The sequence below is a fragment of the Phyllopteryx taeniolatus genome, chromosome 19 (assembly GCF_024500385.1).
Source record: "Phyllopteryx taeniolatus isolate TA_2022b chromosome 19, UOR_Ptae_1.2, whole genome shotgun sequence".
Classification (NCBI taxonomy): Eukaryota; Metazoa; Chordata; class Actinopteri; order Syngnathiformes; family Syngnathidae; genus Phyllopteryx; species Phyllopteryx taeniolatus.
The window spans coordinates 6914392-6930809 of record NC_084520.1 but is presented as its reverse complement, the minus strand read 5'-3'; the positions used below and the strand labels follow the sequence as shown (position 1 = coordinate 6930809).

At 42.0% G+C, this 16418-nt stretch overlaps 1 protein-coding gene across 4 annotated transcripts; it reads left to right on the top strand.

Moving 5' to 3' along the window:
- Nucleotides 1-2411: 2411 nt before the first annotated feature.
- On the top strand, nt 2412-15795 carry csnk1e (casein kinase 1, epsilon). Of its 4 annotated transcripts, none has more exons than XM_061755094.1 (11): nt 2412-2622; nt 5214-5311; nt 5397-5522; nt 6892-7040; nt 9149-9377; nt 10271-10441; nt 11427-11575; nt 11650-11848; nt 11933-12078; nt 13188-13253; nt 13656-14847. In XM_061755094.1, exons 2-10 carry the CDS (start codon nt 5236-5238, stop codon nt 13218-13220), a joined length of 1278 nt encoding a protein of 425 aa, XP_061611078.1. In that variant the 5' UTR covers nt 2412-2622; nt 5214-5235; the 3' UTR covers nt 13221-13253; nt 13656-14847. The 4 variants fall into 4 exon arrangements, with proteins under 4 accessions (XP_061611078.1, XP_061611077.1, XP_061611080.1 ...); XM_061755093.1 differs by lacking the exon at nt 13656-14847 and adding an exon at nt 14862-15795 and having other exon boundaries at nt 2413-2622; XM_061755096.1 differs by lacking the exon at nt 13656-14847 and adding an exon at nt 14862-15795 and having other exon boundaries at nt 2414-2622; nt 5397-5507.
- Nucleotides 15796-16418: the final 623 nt, after the last annotated feature.

The window sequence follows — 16418 nt, the reverse complement described above, 5'->3', positions numbered from 1 at the left end:
TTTTTTCTTAGCTTGCTAATAGTAGTCTTTCTATAGCCAGCAGAGGGCGCTTCAATTCCCCCATCCATTTTCCAGACTGAGAGGAAACCCACGCAGGCACGGGGGAGAACATGCAAGCTCCACACAGGCTAGGCCGTATTTGAACCCTGATCCTCAGAACTGTGAGGCAGATGTGCTAACCAGTTGTCAGCCGCTTCCATTTCTCAAATGTACTTATTTCCCATGGTCAACTGAGCGTATCTCTAAAGCATAATTTGACAAACCACAGAGTGTTGTTAACAACCCTGCCAAATTTGAATTTAAAAAAAAAAAAAAAAGGTGTACAAAATGAGGTTTCTCGATCATGAAAATGAACCCGTTCTTTCCACTCTCAAAGTCTGTGGGCGTCTGCTGAATGTGTTGAAACGATGTTTCGCTCAACTGTTTACTGTCAATGAAATCCCACCTCAGTAGGTAGCAGAGTGTACCTGTATTATGAAAATGATGGTAACTACCAAGATGTAAAATCCTGTTAGGAGGCTCTCCTTCAAAAATGAATATTTAATGTGGACTATATTGGTTTCAATAGGCCAAAAGTAGCCACGGTAGAACCAAAACCTATATTTTGAACTGCGAACCTCAGATCTGTGAGACAGCCGTGATAACCACTACTCCATGCAATTTTTCATGGTACAGTTTCTGGAGAGTGCTCTTTATTTTTATTCTGTTACAGTACCTTCAAAGATATTTTGAGTATTTTATGTCATGAATTGTTTGTATTGTACTGCTCTAGGCTGCTTGGCAACTAGTCCAGGGTGTGACCCACCTCTTCCTGAAGCTGAAAGAGACTCCAGCTCACCCATGACCCTTTGGACAAGCTGTATCAAATAATGGTGGATGTGTGAAAATAGTTTTTAAACAAAAAATGTCTTTGATTTTGTTGTGTAACATCACAAATGACACTTTTTTTTTTAACACTGAAAAGTTCTGTCACTGAGCTTTAGCTTCTTTGCTTAGAAACATTTCTCTAACTAGTTGATATTTGGCAATGGTTGAAAGTCCATCCATCCATTTTCTGAGCCACTTCTCCTCACTAGGGTCGCGGGCGTGTTGGAGCTTATCCCAGCTATCATCGGGCAGGAGGCGGGATATTTCCCACATCCCAAAAACGTGTGGTCAAAAAGTAAAAATAATAGGTTACTGTAGTTTAGTGACTTTTTCAGTTGTCTGGTCTTTGGATATTTACAGTTGAAACCTGATGTTTACATACAGTACACCAGATAAAAAGGCCGCCCCTCTGCCCCCCCACCCCCCCTCACTGTCTGACATAAAATCAGACTAAACTTTTCCTGCTTTAGTCAATTAGGATTACCTTTTTTTTTCTATTGTCTAAATGCCTGAATGAAAATATTTTTAGACATTTTTTCATTACTTTTCTTCAACATCAGAAGTCAGTTTGGGAAAACCAAGATGATGACATGTCTCTGGAAGCTTCTGATTGGCGTATGGACAACATTTGAGTTAATTAGACGTAAATAGGCACAACTGAAATAGTGCTTCTTTGTGTATTATGGGAAATGAAAGAAATCAGCCTAGGTATCAGGAAGAGAATTGTGCACTTGCACAAGTCTCCTTCATCCTTGGGTGCAATATCCAGATGCTTGAAAGTGCCATGTTCATCTGTTCAAACAATTATACGTATAAGTAAAAACACCATGGAAATGTCCGGCCATCATATCGCCCAGGAAGGAAATGGGTTCTGCATCCCAGACACGTACGTGCTTTGGTCTAAAATGTGCAAATCAACCCAAGAGCAAAAGCAAGTAACCTTTAAGATGTGGTAAGAGTATGTTATTCTCCACAGTCAAGCGAATACTGTACCGACATGGGCTGAAAGGCCACTCTGCCAGGAAGAAGCCATTACTCCAAAAGAAACTTAAAAAGTCAGATTTCAGTTTGTAAAAGTGGATACACGCGTATCCACTTGTTGTGGAAATTTTGGTTTGGTGGTCTGCCATGAGGAATTTTTAAATGTACAATGTGTCCTTTGGCTCAATAAAGGTTAGGAAATACTACGATGCAATATTTAATTGTCATATTGTTTTTGTTTGTTTGTTTTGCTTTTTATTTATTTCTTATTTTTTTACTCCTCGGCTACTATACTAACTCAGGTGTGGTCGCTGCACTGCCACTAATGTCCTCTAGATGGAGATGTTTTACCTATTTTGCCAACTCGGGGTGACATTCGAGGACAATCAAATGATAAAACCCACGTCCCGTCCCGTCCCGGCATTTATAATGCTGTATTATGCTCTGTTATGGTTAATTAAGGGAGTTATTTTGTGTACAGCAGTACATGTGTTTGGTTTGAATGTGCCTAGTTCTCCATTCATGCTCAAACGGATGACATCATAGTCAGTTGACGTGAAGTGGGAGGGTGGGAGCGTGAGGAAGAAGAGGAGGAGGAGGAAAGTGGAGGGACACTCGTGTCTGTCCTGCGCTCTTTTCCTCCTCACACGGTAACATCGTAACAATGGGGGAATCTTCGAAGGAAGCCTCGGGTCTAACGAGGACAACGAGCCGCGAGTGTACGTCGCTGTCCGGGGCTCCCTAGTGAGACCGAAGCATCGGCCGAGACGACCGGTGAGATCATCCACGTACTACTTACTGTGTGTGTGTGTGTGTGTGTGTGTGTCCAGCGTTAATATCACATCCTGCTATCGTTGCGACGCTTTTGTTGCAACACCTTGTCAGCCAGTTGTGTAACTGGCAGTGGAGAAGAGGCTGAGCCAATGTGCAGCACCAGCAGCACTGTGTGTGTGTGTGTTTATGACTGCGTGCACATTGCAGCAATGACCCCCCCCCCCCCCCTAAAAAATAAATAATAATTAAAAAAAAGCTATAGTTTCCTTAAAATCTGACTAATAGAACCTCAAATAACATTTCACATTTGCTCTCTTGTGGCGTAGGGGAAATAACATCCATCCATTCATCCATCCAGCCATTTCATATACAGTAGAGGTCCTAGCGGGCTTCAGACCATTTGGTACCTGGCCTTACAGAGAGACTGAGCAAAAAATATATATATATTTTGAAGAGCTTCTTCAAACAAAGGAAAAAATAATGAGACAGAAGAAGAGCCTACAAGATCAAAGAAAAAGAAAGACAATATCGGCTGTTTATTAGGGTTTTGTTGCTAGTTCATCAAAGCTGCTGTGACACATACTAGAGTCCGAGGACCTGGTATTTCCAGACAACACTTTGCAGTTGTTGGTTTTTTTTTGTTTTTTTTTTGAAACAAGGAAAGAAGATTACCCCAAGATGGGACCAGCTGGTTGCAAGGCTTCCAGTAATTACAACAACTACATTCAGCGTAATATTGAGATGTGCATCTAATTATTTGTTTGTCTCTGTCTGTCTATCTGTCTGTAAGTGTTGACACGAAACCGGTCAGTGTCGCAAAAAACGGTTGGGGACTGCTGCTAGTAATATAAATATGCTCTCTCTCTCTCTCTCTCTCTCTCTCTCTCTCTCTCTCTCTCTCTCTCTCTCTCTCTCTCTCTATATATATATATATATATATTATAATACTAACTATGCTGTTTCCCTGCATATTTGCAGATTATTTTTAACCTATCCTCTGTTGTTAGCCTGTAAAACTCACCTTGTTTTCATGCTCAGGCTAAAGCAATAACAGTATTGCTTTGGCGCAATCTTGTGGCATAGTGGTGCCAAAGAACTATGATGACGTGAGTTAAGGAGTTTCAATAGTAGTTCTTTGCTGCCCTCTTGTGGCATCTATAGGCCATAATAAACCTATTCTTGTGGCATAGTGGTGCCAAAGAACTATGATGAAGTGAGTTAAGGAGTTTCAATAGGAGTTCTTTGCTGCCCTCTTGTGGCACCTATAGGCCATAATAAACCTATCACAACCCCCCCTTATTGGTCACGCTTATCTTCACACGGTCACGGGTGAGTTGGAGTCTATCCCAGCTGACTTGGGTAAGAGGCAGGGGACACCCTAGATTGGTTGCCAGCCAATCGCAGGGCACATATAGACAAACAAACATTCACACTCTCATTCACACCTACGAGCAATATTAGAGTCTTCGATGAACCTAACATGCATGTTTTTGGAATGTGCAGCTGAGATTTGAGTCCTGAATCATAGAACTGTAAGGCAAGACGTGCTAACCACTTGCTCACCGTGCTGCCCGGGGAATAACGTGACTCATTCAAATATCATTAATGCTGTTCTTCATGTTCATGTTACGCAACTTGTAATTGTCTTATGAATATGCACAGAGAGGATGAACATCCTTTGGTTAGGTTTTCACTCTCTCTTGCTGCTCTTAAATTGTTTGCAAAGCAGCCCTCGGGGCTCTTAGCATTGACTTTGAAGCTTGCTGTGTGTCGTCATGCTCTACTGAGCATCAGTGATGAATGACTGTGTGTGTGTGTGTGTGTGTGTGTGTGTGTGTGTGTGTCCTTATGTCTGCATGTCCAGTGTAGCAAAACAAACAAACAAACAAACGAAACAAAACAAAACGAAACCAAAAAAAAACTTTTACTTACATGGGGACTTCTGTAATACAGTAGAAGGTTAGATAACATTTGCTCCTGTGATAGATTGATTTTCCATAAAATAAACATACCAACTAAAAACAGTTGCGAAACAAGAAATATTTCTTGGTCATATTATTGGAATGGTACATGGTAATCATGGTGTTGGTTAACTGTCTATTTATTGAAGAGTATTCCAGGAAGAAGCAGCGTTTGTTTTTTATTTTTTTATTATTTTTTTACCAAATTTTGTCTTGGGGGAACTTTCAGTGGTAAACAGTCACTTGGACGTGTTAAGTGGTTATTATGAGACTCGGTTAATAGTGCTAATGTACAGTAGCATGTTAATAAAGGTGCCCATCCCACCTTCTGCTTGCGCGTAGGGCGGGATAAAATGACTCATTCAAATATCATCATTGCTTTTTCTCCATGTTATGCAACTACGATGCTTGTGATTGTCCTATGAGGATGCAGACAGACCTAAAGACAGGATAAAGTTCCTTTTAAAAGAAGATAAAAGTTTCATTTTTACTGTGTCATTCCTGCTCTACATTATTTGGTAAGCACCCTCGGGGGCTCTTCGGTTTGACTTCTAAGCTTGCAGTGTGTCCTTATTCTTGACTGATCACCAGTGAAGAATGACACCGTGTGCGTGCGTGTGTGTGTTTCAGTGAGTCGGAGCAGTCAGTAGCCATGGAGTTGAGAGTGGGAAATAAGTATCGCCTCGGGAGGAAGATAGGGAGCGGATCCTTCGGAGACATTTACCTTGGTAAGAGTTTCCCTCTTATTATTGCCAGTGCACGATTAAACGTGCATTCATGTGATTCAGTGTGAAGCTTGTTGCTTCTCGTTAGGTTCCAACCTTGCCACAGGAGAGGAAGTCGCCATCAAGCTGGAATGCGTAAAGACCAAACATCCGCAGCTCCACATTGAGAGTAAATTCTACAAGATGATGCAGGGAGGAGGTGAGGCTCACAGAGGTCAGTTAAGCTTTGACTGGCATGTGATAGTTCCAAGGTTGTGACTGCAATCCACAATCCAGGGGCTGGCAAAGATTTTATTTATTTATTTATCATTTATTTATATTTTTAATATATCTTTTCATGGGATGACACTGAAGGAATGACATGTTGCAACAATAATACAGTAGTCGGTGTACAGCTTGTATAACAGTGTACATTTACTGTACCCACACAGCCACAAAAAACCTTGCAACAAAAGTGATTACGCCCCTAAGTGAAAATGACCAAATTGGGCCAATTAGCCATTTTCTCTCCCTGCTGTCATGTGACTCATTAGTATTACAAAGTCTTGGGTTGCGAATGGGGAACAGGCGCGTTAAATTTGGTGTTATTGCTCTCACACGGTGTCATATTGGTCTCTGGAAATTCAATACGGCACCTCATGTCAAAGAGATGGCCTACTCTATACTGCAGTCATCCCCAACCTGGTTAGGAGTCTGCATTTTTCATTTTTCTCACGGACCAGCTGTGGTGACGTGCATATATATATATATATATATATATATATCTCCCGCCGTGAGCCAGCCCGCTCGGACCGGAAACAGAAGCGTTCTGTGCAGTCTCGACGTGTCAATTGAGACGCGCATCTCATGCGGTGGAGAAGATCCGGGCAATTTTCAAAATAAAACACATTGACACGCGAATTGGAATACAACAGAAATTATATAAATTTGTTCATTGTTTCTCTGCGGCCTGGTAACAAATGCCTCACGGCCCGGTACCGGTTGTTGGTTCTGTTGATATCAAGGATGAACCAGGTGAGGTAGACAAGTGTGTCTTGCCTACAATCCAGCATGGCGTTGGGAGTGTCATCATCTGTGGCTGCATGAATGCTGCCGGCACTGCAGTTCGCTGGGGGAACCCTGAATGCCAACATGTACTTTGTCATACTGAAGCAGAGCATGATCCCCTTTTTGCCTCACAGGTTCGAGGTTTGAATCTTGCCTCTGGCCTTCCTATGTAGAGTTTGCATGTTTTCCCCATGCTTGCGTGGGTGTTCACTTGTCACTTCCTCCCACACTCCAAAAACATGCATTTTAGATTCCTTAAAGATTCTAAATTGCCCATAGGTGTGAATGTAAGTGTTGTTTATCTATATATGTCCTGCGATCGGTTGGCGACTAGTCCAGGGTTTGCTGGGATAGGCTCCAGCAACCCCAATGAGGAACATCTTGAGGGCCAATCACATTTCGGTGTGCAGTCTACACCCATTTACTTTAATCTTAAAAAATATGAGAGGCGTTATCATCAGTGCTACAACTTCTCGTGAAACATATTGGGGTGTCTCACGACAGGAAAGAAGCAACACTCTATTCCCTCTCCACAGTTGGTATCCCGTCCATCAAATGGTGTGGAGCCGAGGGCGACTACAACGTGATGGTCATGGAGCTGCTGGGCCCCAGTCTGGAGGACCTGTTCAACTTCTGCTCCCGCAAATTCAGCCTGAAAACCGTCCTGCTGCTAGCTGATCAAATGGTGAGCCAGACAGACCTCACCGAAATAGTCCCATAGTTCCAGGGTCAAAGCATCTGTACCATGAATGGATCTTTGAATCCTTTTAAAAGTCTCCATTACAACTGTTTCGATTCTCTTGAATTATGACGTAAGTAAAGTTTGAAGTCCTCTATCAGAGCTTGTGGCTGATGGGATACCCCTATGTCGACCTCAGACTTGCACAGAATTTGATAAAAAAGCTGAAGCTATTTTTAGCCTGGAACTAATTGGATCATTCAGATGAAAATGACTTGGGAATAATCCTCATCTGAACCCAAGAAGCCTGTTTCTGCTATTGAAACAGGGCTCATCCCTTCAATATTCTCAACAATTTAAAAAAGGCTTAACTGGTAGTGTTGTCTAAGAGCTTCTTAAAGCTTATTTTATCGTTGTAATTTTTCTTTTACTTCTTTTTTTCATTCTGGGCAGAAAAGTGTTTAGCATATCCGCCTCACAGTCAGGAAGTCTTGGGTTCGAATCTCGGCGTCCTCCCAAATACGAAAAACAAGGTTCATTTTGAAGACTCGAAATTGTCCGTAGGTGTGAATGTGAGTGTAAACGGTTGTTTGTCTACAGTATATGTGCCATGCGATTGGCTGGCGACCAGTCTGGGGTGTACACCCCTCTTGCCAAAAGTCAACTGGGATAAGCCAGTTACCCGTGACCGGAATGAAGACAAGCACTATACAAAATGGATGGATGGAGGTTTATCATTCTTTCTGTTGTCTCAAGTCACCTTGTTCTAATGACCTCTTTTTGTCTTTTGTCTCAATCCCAATGACAACTGTTTTACTCAACTGAATTATGACTCATTTAAATCAGTCTCTTTCTAAGTCGAGTGCCCAAGCAAATTGACGATTTATTACCTTCGTCAAGGGTGAAAAACAATGAGGGTTAGAGGTATTGTTTTGTCTTGCCAAAGAGCAAACAAAGGCAAGTTGTTTGCCTTTTACTTTCTCACACTCACAAATCAACGCATAAATGAAGTTCTTAGTGTTCACAGTGTATAGGTCGGGGTTGTCCAAACTTTTTCCACCAAAGGCCGCAATATAATGTGGCAGAGTGGTCCTAGTGGTTATCGTAAGTTGGGGGTTCGAATCGGGGCAACTATTTTCACTCACATTCTGAACCCATACTGCTTGCGTGGTAGTCAGACGACTACTACACTACACTGTGCTCGAACATTTATGTCTATTTTCTCTAGGATTTGTCCGTATTAGGACCACAAGTGAGCTGGAGCCTATCCCAGCTGATATGTTCGGTGGGAGGCGAAGCGGACACAGTCATCAACCTCGCATTCATGTTTTTGGAATGTGGGAGGAAGCTGGAGTACCCGGAGAAAACTAACGCATGTGCGGAAAACATGCAAACTCCACATAGAAAGGCCAGAGTTGAGATTTAAGCTCTGAACCTGAGAACTGTGAGGCAGATGTGCTAACCACCTGTCCACTGTGCTGCCCCTTGGTCAAACACAAACACGGCACTTTGTGAATGTCCCACCAATGTTCAGTTCATGCACCACATTGGTGTAGTGCAGTGTTCCCCAACCATTACTGAGCCATGGCACACATTTTACATTTGAAAACGTTCCCAGCACAAACATGTCACAAAAAGTATAGATACTGCAATAATGATAATCATGTCTGAATTTACTCACAAATGTACTTACTTTGTGGTATGAATGACAACTTGTGGACACTGGTTGATTATGTACATTCTTCTATCTCGTGCACAGGTGTCAAACTCAAGGCCTGGGGGCCATATCCGGCCCTGCACGTCATTTTATGTGGCCCGCGAAAACAAGTGTGTCAACTTCCACAATTCTTGCTCAGATCTGTATCAAAATGTGAAATGTATAAATGAGTAACTTTGTTGTGTCTATGTAATAATACGAGGAGGCGTGTAAATATTTATATTGTTTTAATGGCCCTCCAAATTAGTTTGACATGCCTGATCTAGTGGAAGAACCCCACTTCTTGACCAGGTGCCCGTGACACTAATGAGGACAAGCTATAGAAAATGGATAGACGGACAGACGGATGTTAAGTCCAACCTGCATTCTACTTTAAAGCTGCATGTGTCTGCACCAGATCAGCAGGATCGAATACATCCACCTGAAGAACTTCATCCACAGAGACGTGAAGCCCGACAACTTCCTGATGGGTCTTGGGAAGAAGGGCAACCTCGTCTACATCATCGACTTCGGCCTGGCGAAGAAATACCGCGACGCCCGAACGCACCAGCACATTCCCTACCGAGATAACAAAAACCTCACTGGCACCGCCCGCTACGCTTCTATCAACACGCACTTGGGCATTGGTAAGACACAATATACCAGCTCGCCCAAACACCATCAGAAGCACTGACCTACAGTATTCAAACTAAATTCTAATATTTGTTACCTGAAATTGTATACATTTATTCCCAACAGTCTACTCTCTTCTTTCATGGGGTTTCTCTTGGCTGCACTGTTTCCTGTACTTGTATGTGGATGTTAGTGTTTTTTGTCCTGTATGTGGATGTTAGCGTTTTTTGTCCAATCAGATTTCAGCCTGTGTTTGTTGCCATGTCAATCTAACAGCCTGTGTTTGTTGCCATGTCAATCTAATTTGTGCATGGCCTTCAAAATCAGTAGTGCTTGCCAATGTAGCTTAAACTATACTGGCAAAAGGACTGCTTCCTTGACCAACCAGATTTCAAATTCATCCTCACAAGGCAAGTGAGCTGGCCCTCATTGATGTATTTTTCTGTCCTCTGATTGGTCGGAGCAAAACTTGTTAGACATCTCGACTAGCAAAACACATCTGTAGCGAAATGCACACATTAATGCACTTAATAATCAGCATCTCTGGTGAGAGATACATTTTATTCATATTTTGAATATTTTTGTCATGTTATTCGATATTGATTCAGGACTGCTGTGGCCGTTATATTGCGTTTTTTTGTTTTTTTTTCAGCGTGATTGATCGTTTCTATAATTGCAACGTGATAGTAGTGGTATTAACAGGTGGATTTAGTCATGTAACTCCCCACTGAAAGTCCAAGTATCAAATGCAAGGCCCACCACTGCAATGTGCAAAGAGAGGTCCCTTGTGCAAGTGTATCCTGCTTTACACACCCATTGTCCGCATCATTAGGTACAAGTGAAGAATCTTGATGCGATGCCACATTATTGTCCGCTCTGTGCTGCAGTGTCCATTCTTCTTCCGCAGAGCAATCGAGGCGAGACGACCTGGAGTCGCTGGGCTACGTCCTGATGTACTTCAACTTGGGATCGCTGCCTTGGCAGGGGCTCAAGGCCGCCACCAAGAGGCAGAAGTATGAACGCATCAGTGAAAAGAAAATGTCGACTCCCATTGAGGTGCTGTGCAAGGGCTACCCCTGTGAGTAATGCATGAGAGGGATTGCGGGGATTTGAATAAACTCAATAGCAGGATTCACTAGGCTTAAACTATAAAGTTACAATAACAGTCAGGTCAAGCCGGGGGACCTAAAGGAGGCATGTTTTCTGCTTATTTTGTTGTGCTCAATAGTATCAATGTCACTCAAAGCGTATTCTGAGAAAAAGATGGGTAAAAAAGCTACGATGTTACTATGATCTCATGTCATCGCCTAAAAGCATTTCTTAAGCCTTCTTCACTTGGGTTGCAGGTTAGCTGGAGCTTGTCCCAGCTTGATTTTGGGCGAGAGGCTCAGTTCACCCTGGATTGGTCGCCAGCCAATTGCAAGGCACATATAGACAAGCAACCATTCATACCCAGATCCACCGGAGATTCTGTAACCCTCAGAGAGGAGCCCACGTACCACTAGTAGCATGCTTTGTGAATCCCTGTGCGAGTTTAAAATAAATACTACAAAAGTCTTAAGATGTATATTATAGTAAGTCATCAATGGCATTCTCGTCAGCGTCCATGCATTTATTGGACTCGATTAAAGAATATTCCCAAATAAACCAAAATATATTTTACATTTATATAATACATATATAAAACAGATGCCAGCGGTTTCTAGTGGCTCTTCAGTTCTGAGGTTCTGGGTTCGAATCTCGGGTCTGGGCTTCCCGTGTGGCGCTTGCATGTTCTACCTCTGCTTGTGTGGTTTGGGAACTTTGTTTTCCTCCCACATTCCAAAAACATGCATGTCATCTTAATTCAAGACTAAATAAATGTGAATATGAGTATGGCTGATTGTCTATTTGCGCTCTGCACTTAGTTGGTCAGCCAATGCTTCTCGCCTTCTTTGTTCAGATATTAAATTAATCTCAGTGCCAAAATTTCTCAGCTAAACTTCCAATGAAAAAATTATTTGGAAAATTATTTCTTGGCAATTTCTGTTTTTGGTATTGTAAATTTCCTATTTGTCTGCCAGCTGTGTTCTCCACCTACCTGAACCTGTGTCGATCTCTGCGCTTTGACGACAAGCCGGACTATTCGTACCTGAGGCAGCTCTTCAGGAACCTTTTCCACAGACAAGGCTTCTCTTATGACTACGTCTTTGACTGGAGCATGCTCAAGTTTGTGAGTGTGACCATTTCCTTATGAAAAGTGCTTTATAGAGGTCAAGTTGGGGTTTTCAAGCTGCCGTGTTTCAGGGGGCCAGCAGGACGGCCGAAGATGGAGATATAGAACGAAAGGAGGAAAAAGACGAAGAGGAGCGAGCGGGAGAAGGCCAGAGAGTCGCCGGAGGTCGAGCTTTGCCGTCTGGACCCAAACCTTCAGCGGCCAACCGAGTCAAAAACGAGGCAGACGTCATTCAGTCTAAAGCGGTCACTCGCGGCGTCCAGCAGTCAGGTTAGGACAGTTGCGAGTGTCACTGTGTGGGAGGTGAGTTGTACTGTTATTTTGTTGTTATTAATTGAAGGCGTTTGCACGCAGGTAACCGCTCTCCTCAGGTTGGTCGAGCGGAACGGGTCGAGCGAGAGCGCAAAGTGGCCATGAGGCTTCATCGCGGCGCCCCCGCCAACGTGTCCTCCGGTGACCTTTCGGCGCGCCTCGACCAATCACGGATCACTGCATCGCAGGTAGGAGGAGTCATGCAAGTCTGACCACAGGTTAAGAAAAGACATTTAGAACGTGACCCTTGTTTGGTGGATTTGGTGACTGTAATCTTACCGGCAACAAGGAAGAAACAAGACGTGTTGGCAATTCTGTGAATTTTATTTTGTTCACAATTTTAAATTGTTCCAGGTGTTTTAATAAGATGGCTGTGATGTTTTTTGTCAAAATACCCCAAGGATCAAGAATTCCAGTGTACTTTATACCACGGGTATCCAACCCAAGGCCCGGGGACCAGATCTGGCCCACCAGATCATTTTATGTGCCCCGCAAATGCAAATCATGCGCATCAACTTAATGTCCCCTTTCAAAATAAACTGAATAAAAGTTGACCAACCACTCTTTCCTGGCTTCTGATTTCAAAACTGTTTATCCATCAATTTTTGGGTGTATATGTAATATCAGGCGATCATACATTATATGGGTTCACAGTCATAACGGCCCTCCGAGGGAAACCATAACTATGACGTGGGACGCAACAAAAATGAGTTTGACACCCCTCTGTCTCATGGGATGTGGGTGATTCTGCATGATTGTTCAGCAAGTGTAGTCCACCCTAGTTGATCATGTCATGGGTGGAGAAACTCAGTGTGGAGGTAGTTTGACACCTGTGCACTTAAGTCTGGCATCTTCTCTTCATACTGGTCAGCAGCTTGGTCACACACTGTTGTGGGATGGCATTGTGTTGTTGTGCTGATCACTGTAGTATGAACAGCCCAAATAGGTCCCATATGTGTTCACTCGGATTGTGGTCAGGACTGTTGCCAGACTTCATTCTTTCTACTCCCAAATTCTGGAGGTAGTCTTTGGTACACACCACACTGTATGGGTGAGCAAGCTTAGTTTACACTGTCCAGAGTCCTAGTTTGCATACAGACAATATGATGCACTGTTTGACGTTTGACAGAAAAGTTACTTCACAAAAGTCACATCATTTTCTTCGCCTGTGTGGAGTTTGCTTGTTCTCCCCATTGTCTGCGAGGGTTTTCTCCGCGCACTCCCGTTTCGACCCACATCCCAAAGAACATGCATGCTAAGTAAATTGAAGACTCTAATTTTTTTCCCCTTCCTGCAGGTCAGTGTGCCATTTGAACATCTGGCAAAGTGAGTTCTTCCTGACTGGCCTGCTGGTCAGAGGCAGGTAGGAAGACGCATGACACACAAACATTTGTGTATCTGGAAGATACTAGAAATCATGTTATGTATTAATTGCACACTCATCATACAGTGCATATAAAAAGTCCACACACGCCTGTTTTTCTGTTGTAAAACAATGAGACCCAGATGAATAATTTCAAAAAAATTTCCACCATTTATATGATCTATAACCTGACCTGTACAACTCAATTGAAAAAAAATATATAATAATTTTGAAAGGGGAAGTGAAAATAAACAACTAAGATAATGGGGTTGCACAAGTGTGCACACCCTCTTAGAACTGGGATTGTGGCTGTGTACAAAATCAACCAATTACATTAACTCATGTTAATTGGGAGTCAGCACAACCATGCCACCATTTAAAGTTCCTCTAATTAAATTTCAGTTGTTGGAGAAGGCTTTTGCTGACATTGACTGCCATTTTGGTCTGCTCATAATTTCCTCCACCTGGACGAAGACCCCAGTTCTACATCATGAAAAACGGCACCAGAGCATGATCCGACAACCACCATGATTCATTGAAGGGATGCTGTTCTTTTAGTGATAAGCAGTATTGTGTCTGCACCAGACATACATTTTGGAATTATGGCCAAAAAGTTCAACATTGGTTTCATCGGACTGTACCACATTTTGCCATCTGCGTTTGGGAGATTTCAAGTGTGTTTTTGCAAAATTTTGGAAATGGAACTGGTGCCCTATTTAACATGAGGGAACTACGAACATTTCCAAATGCCAGTCAGTGTTAGCACAATACCTTCAGGCTTTTGCGGGTTTGTGGTGACTGTGTGATTGGTCAATGCTGGACATAGCCACAACTCCAATGATAAGAGGGTGTGCACACTTGTGCAACCACGTTATCTCAGTTATGTATTTTTTACTTACTTTCTCTCAAATATATTTTTAAATTGTTTTGTAGAGTTTACATTGATGGTGGAAAAAGTTTTTCAATTATTTATTTTGTTGTCATTGTCTTATATCTCAAAAACCTGGCTTTTGAATAGGGGTGTGTAGACTTGTTTTTATTTTACAGTGAAGCGATATCTGTAGTACATCAAATAGGGAGTCAGCGCAGATAGAGTTTAATTTGTCTTTGGTTTTGATATACTGTATTAGATTTTAAGGTGTGAATATTATTGTAGTAAATTATGTTAAATGTAATCAAGATCTTTTAAATATTTGTATTTTTTTAATTGTATTTATAATAATGACATAAAGTGGACCCCTGCATACTCGCGGTTTGGCACCCACAGATTCACCTATTCGCGGATACTTTTTCAATGTTTTTTTGTTTTTGTTTTCTTTTTCCAACCCCCAAACTACTCACTGGTAGTTTGTACCCGCTTATTCAAGAATTTGGGGAGTTAAAAAAAAAAATTCTACGTAATTATAAAGGGCATCAATTATCCGCAGATTTTTATATTCACTGTCTGGCCTGGTCCCTGTCCCCGGCAACTGCAGCGGTCCACTGTACCAATGTAGTACTTTTCACTTTTTCATTATTATCATTACCTTTCTTTAAGTTAACAGGTAACGGGTTATTTCTCTAATTAGTCTAAAATTCTATTTTTATGTTTTCTTCAATGTCATCCAGTGTCTAGAGGGAATCAACTACCCCTCGCTTTTCAAACAGATAAATGAAACCATGAGTGAGTGACGGAGCAGGAAGAAGGTGCGTTGGTGGCGCCCCAATGGGGAGGTCAGTGGTGTCCACGTGTGAACTCTGGTGACCAGAAGGAGCGGAAGTAACGCTTCAATGATGGAAACCAGTGGGCCAGGAAAAAAACCTTCAATAGTACTGGCCCAGTACTGTTTATATGGTGCAGTTTAGAGGGGGGGGGGGGGAAGTGACATTAACCAATAATCACGTCCCATAGACTCAGAGGCTCAAGACGTAAAAAACATACAGTACATCCAATTGCACAAACTTTCAGGTTTCTGTGGTTTACAGATCTAACGTTAATGTTAAAGAGTTAAATAAGCTGCATATTGATGTCTTTCATACAAAAATACCGATATAACCAGCGTGGCAGTCAGGCGTATCATTTGTGTATTTAGACCTTTCTTAGAAATCGTCTAAAATGTCGGAGTGTTATTATCGTACTTGTTCATCACCCGGCTTTGCCTCCGAGTCCAAAATATAAAATGCAGGAATGTTGAATTATAAAATATACAAAAAGAGAGTGCATTGTCACTCTTGAGTTGACTGAGGAGAGAACCTCAATGACTGAATGTTATTATGACTCCTTATTCCAATATGTAAGTTAAAAAATCTTGCTGATGTACTGTATATGTCTGTTTTTATATGTTGTACATAGGGTATGTTTTATTTGGGCAAAATGTAAATAACATTTGCCAGAATGTACCAGATCAAGATGGTTACCCCTATAAAGTCAAAACACAAATTAACTTATAAAAGCTGATTCTAGATCTGCTGATGTTTTGTGCATTTCTTTACTGTGCTTCAGTTCTGTTTGTCTGATATTTGTATATAATTTTAGACTCAATAAAAAATATGTACATGCTGACCTGTAATCACTATTACAATATATAGTCCGCTTATTACATGGTCCTCACATGCTGTCTCAAAAAAAGAGAATGTTGCTTCTTTACCTTGTCAGCAAGGAATTTTGTTTTATATTGTATATTATCCATCCATCCATCCATTTTCTGTACCGCTTATCCTCACTAGGGTCACGGGCGTGCTGGAGCCTAACCCAGCTACCTTCGGGCGAGAGGCAGGGTACACCCTGAACTGGTCGCCAGCCAACCGCAGGGCACATTTAAACAAACAACCATTCGCACTCGAATTCACACCTACGGGCAAGTTAGTCTTCAATCAACCTACCATACATGGTTTTGGGATGTGGGAGAAAACCGGAGTCCTCAGAACTGTGAGGCAGACACACTAACCAGTCGCTCACCGTGCTGCCTATTGTATATTATGTATTGTTATTTTTATATATAGAATGATGATAATAAAAATAGATGTGAATTTATTCCAAATAGTATTAGGCCTACTTCTCCCATTTAAAAAATGGGCTCAAAAATGAAAACTTGGTTAGTAGTGCTTTGCTCAAGACCACACTACCCGAGCTAGAGCTCATTTTATTCGTGTATCACTCCTCTATCCAATGATATCGTCTATTTT

Bases quoted from the DNA above. Each gene is read 5' to 3' on its own strand.
- csnk1e (XM_061755093.1), top strand. From the start codon at position 5,236: ATGGAGTTGAGAGTGGGAAATAAGTATCGCCTCGGGAGGAAGATAGGG. The intron at 5,312-5,396 runs GTAAGAGTTTCC...GCTTCTCGTTAG, and splicing joins CTTCGGAGACATTTACCTTG to GTTCCAACCTTGCCACAGGA. The intron at 10,442-11,426 runs GTGAGTAATGCA...TTTGTCTGCCAG, and splicing joins GCTGTGCAAGGGCTACCCCT to CTGTGTTCTCCACCTACCTG.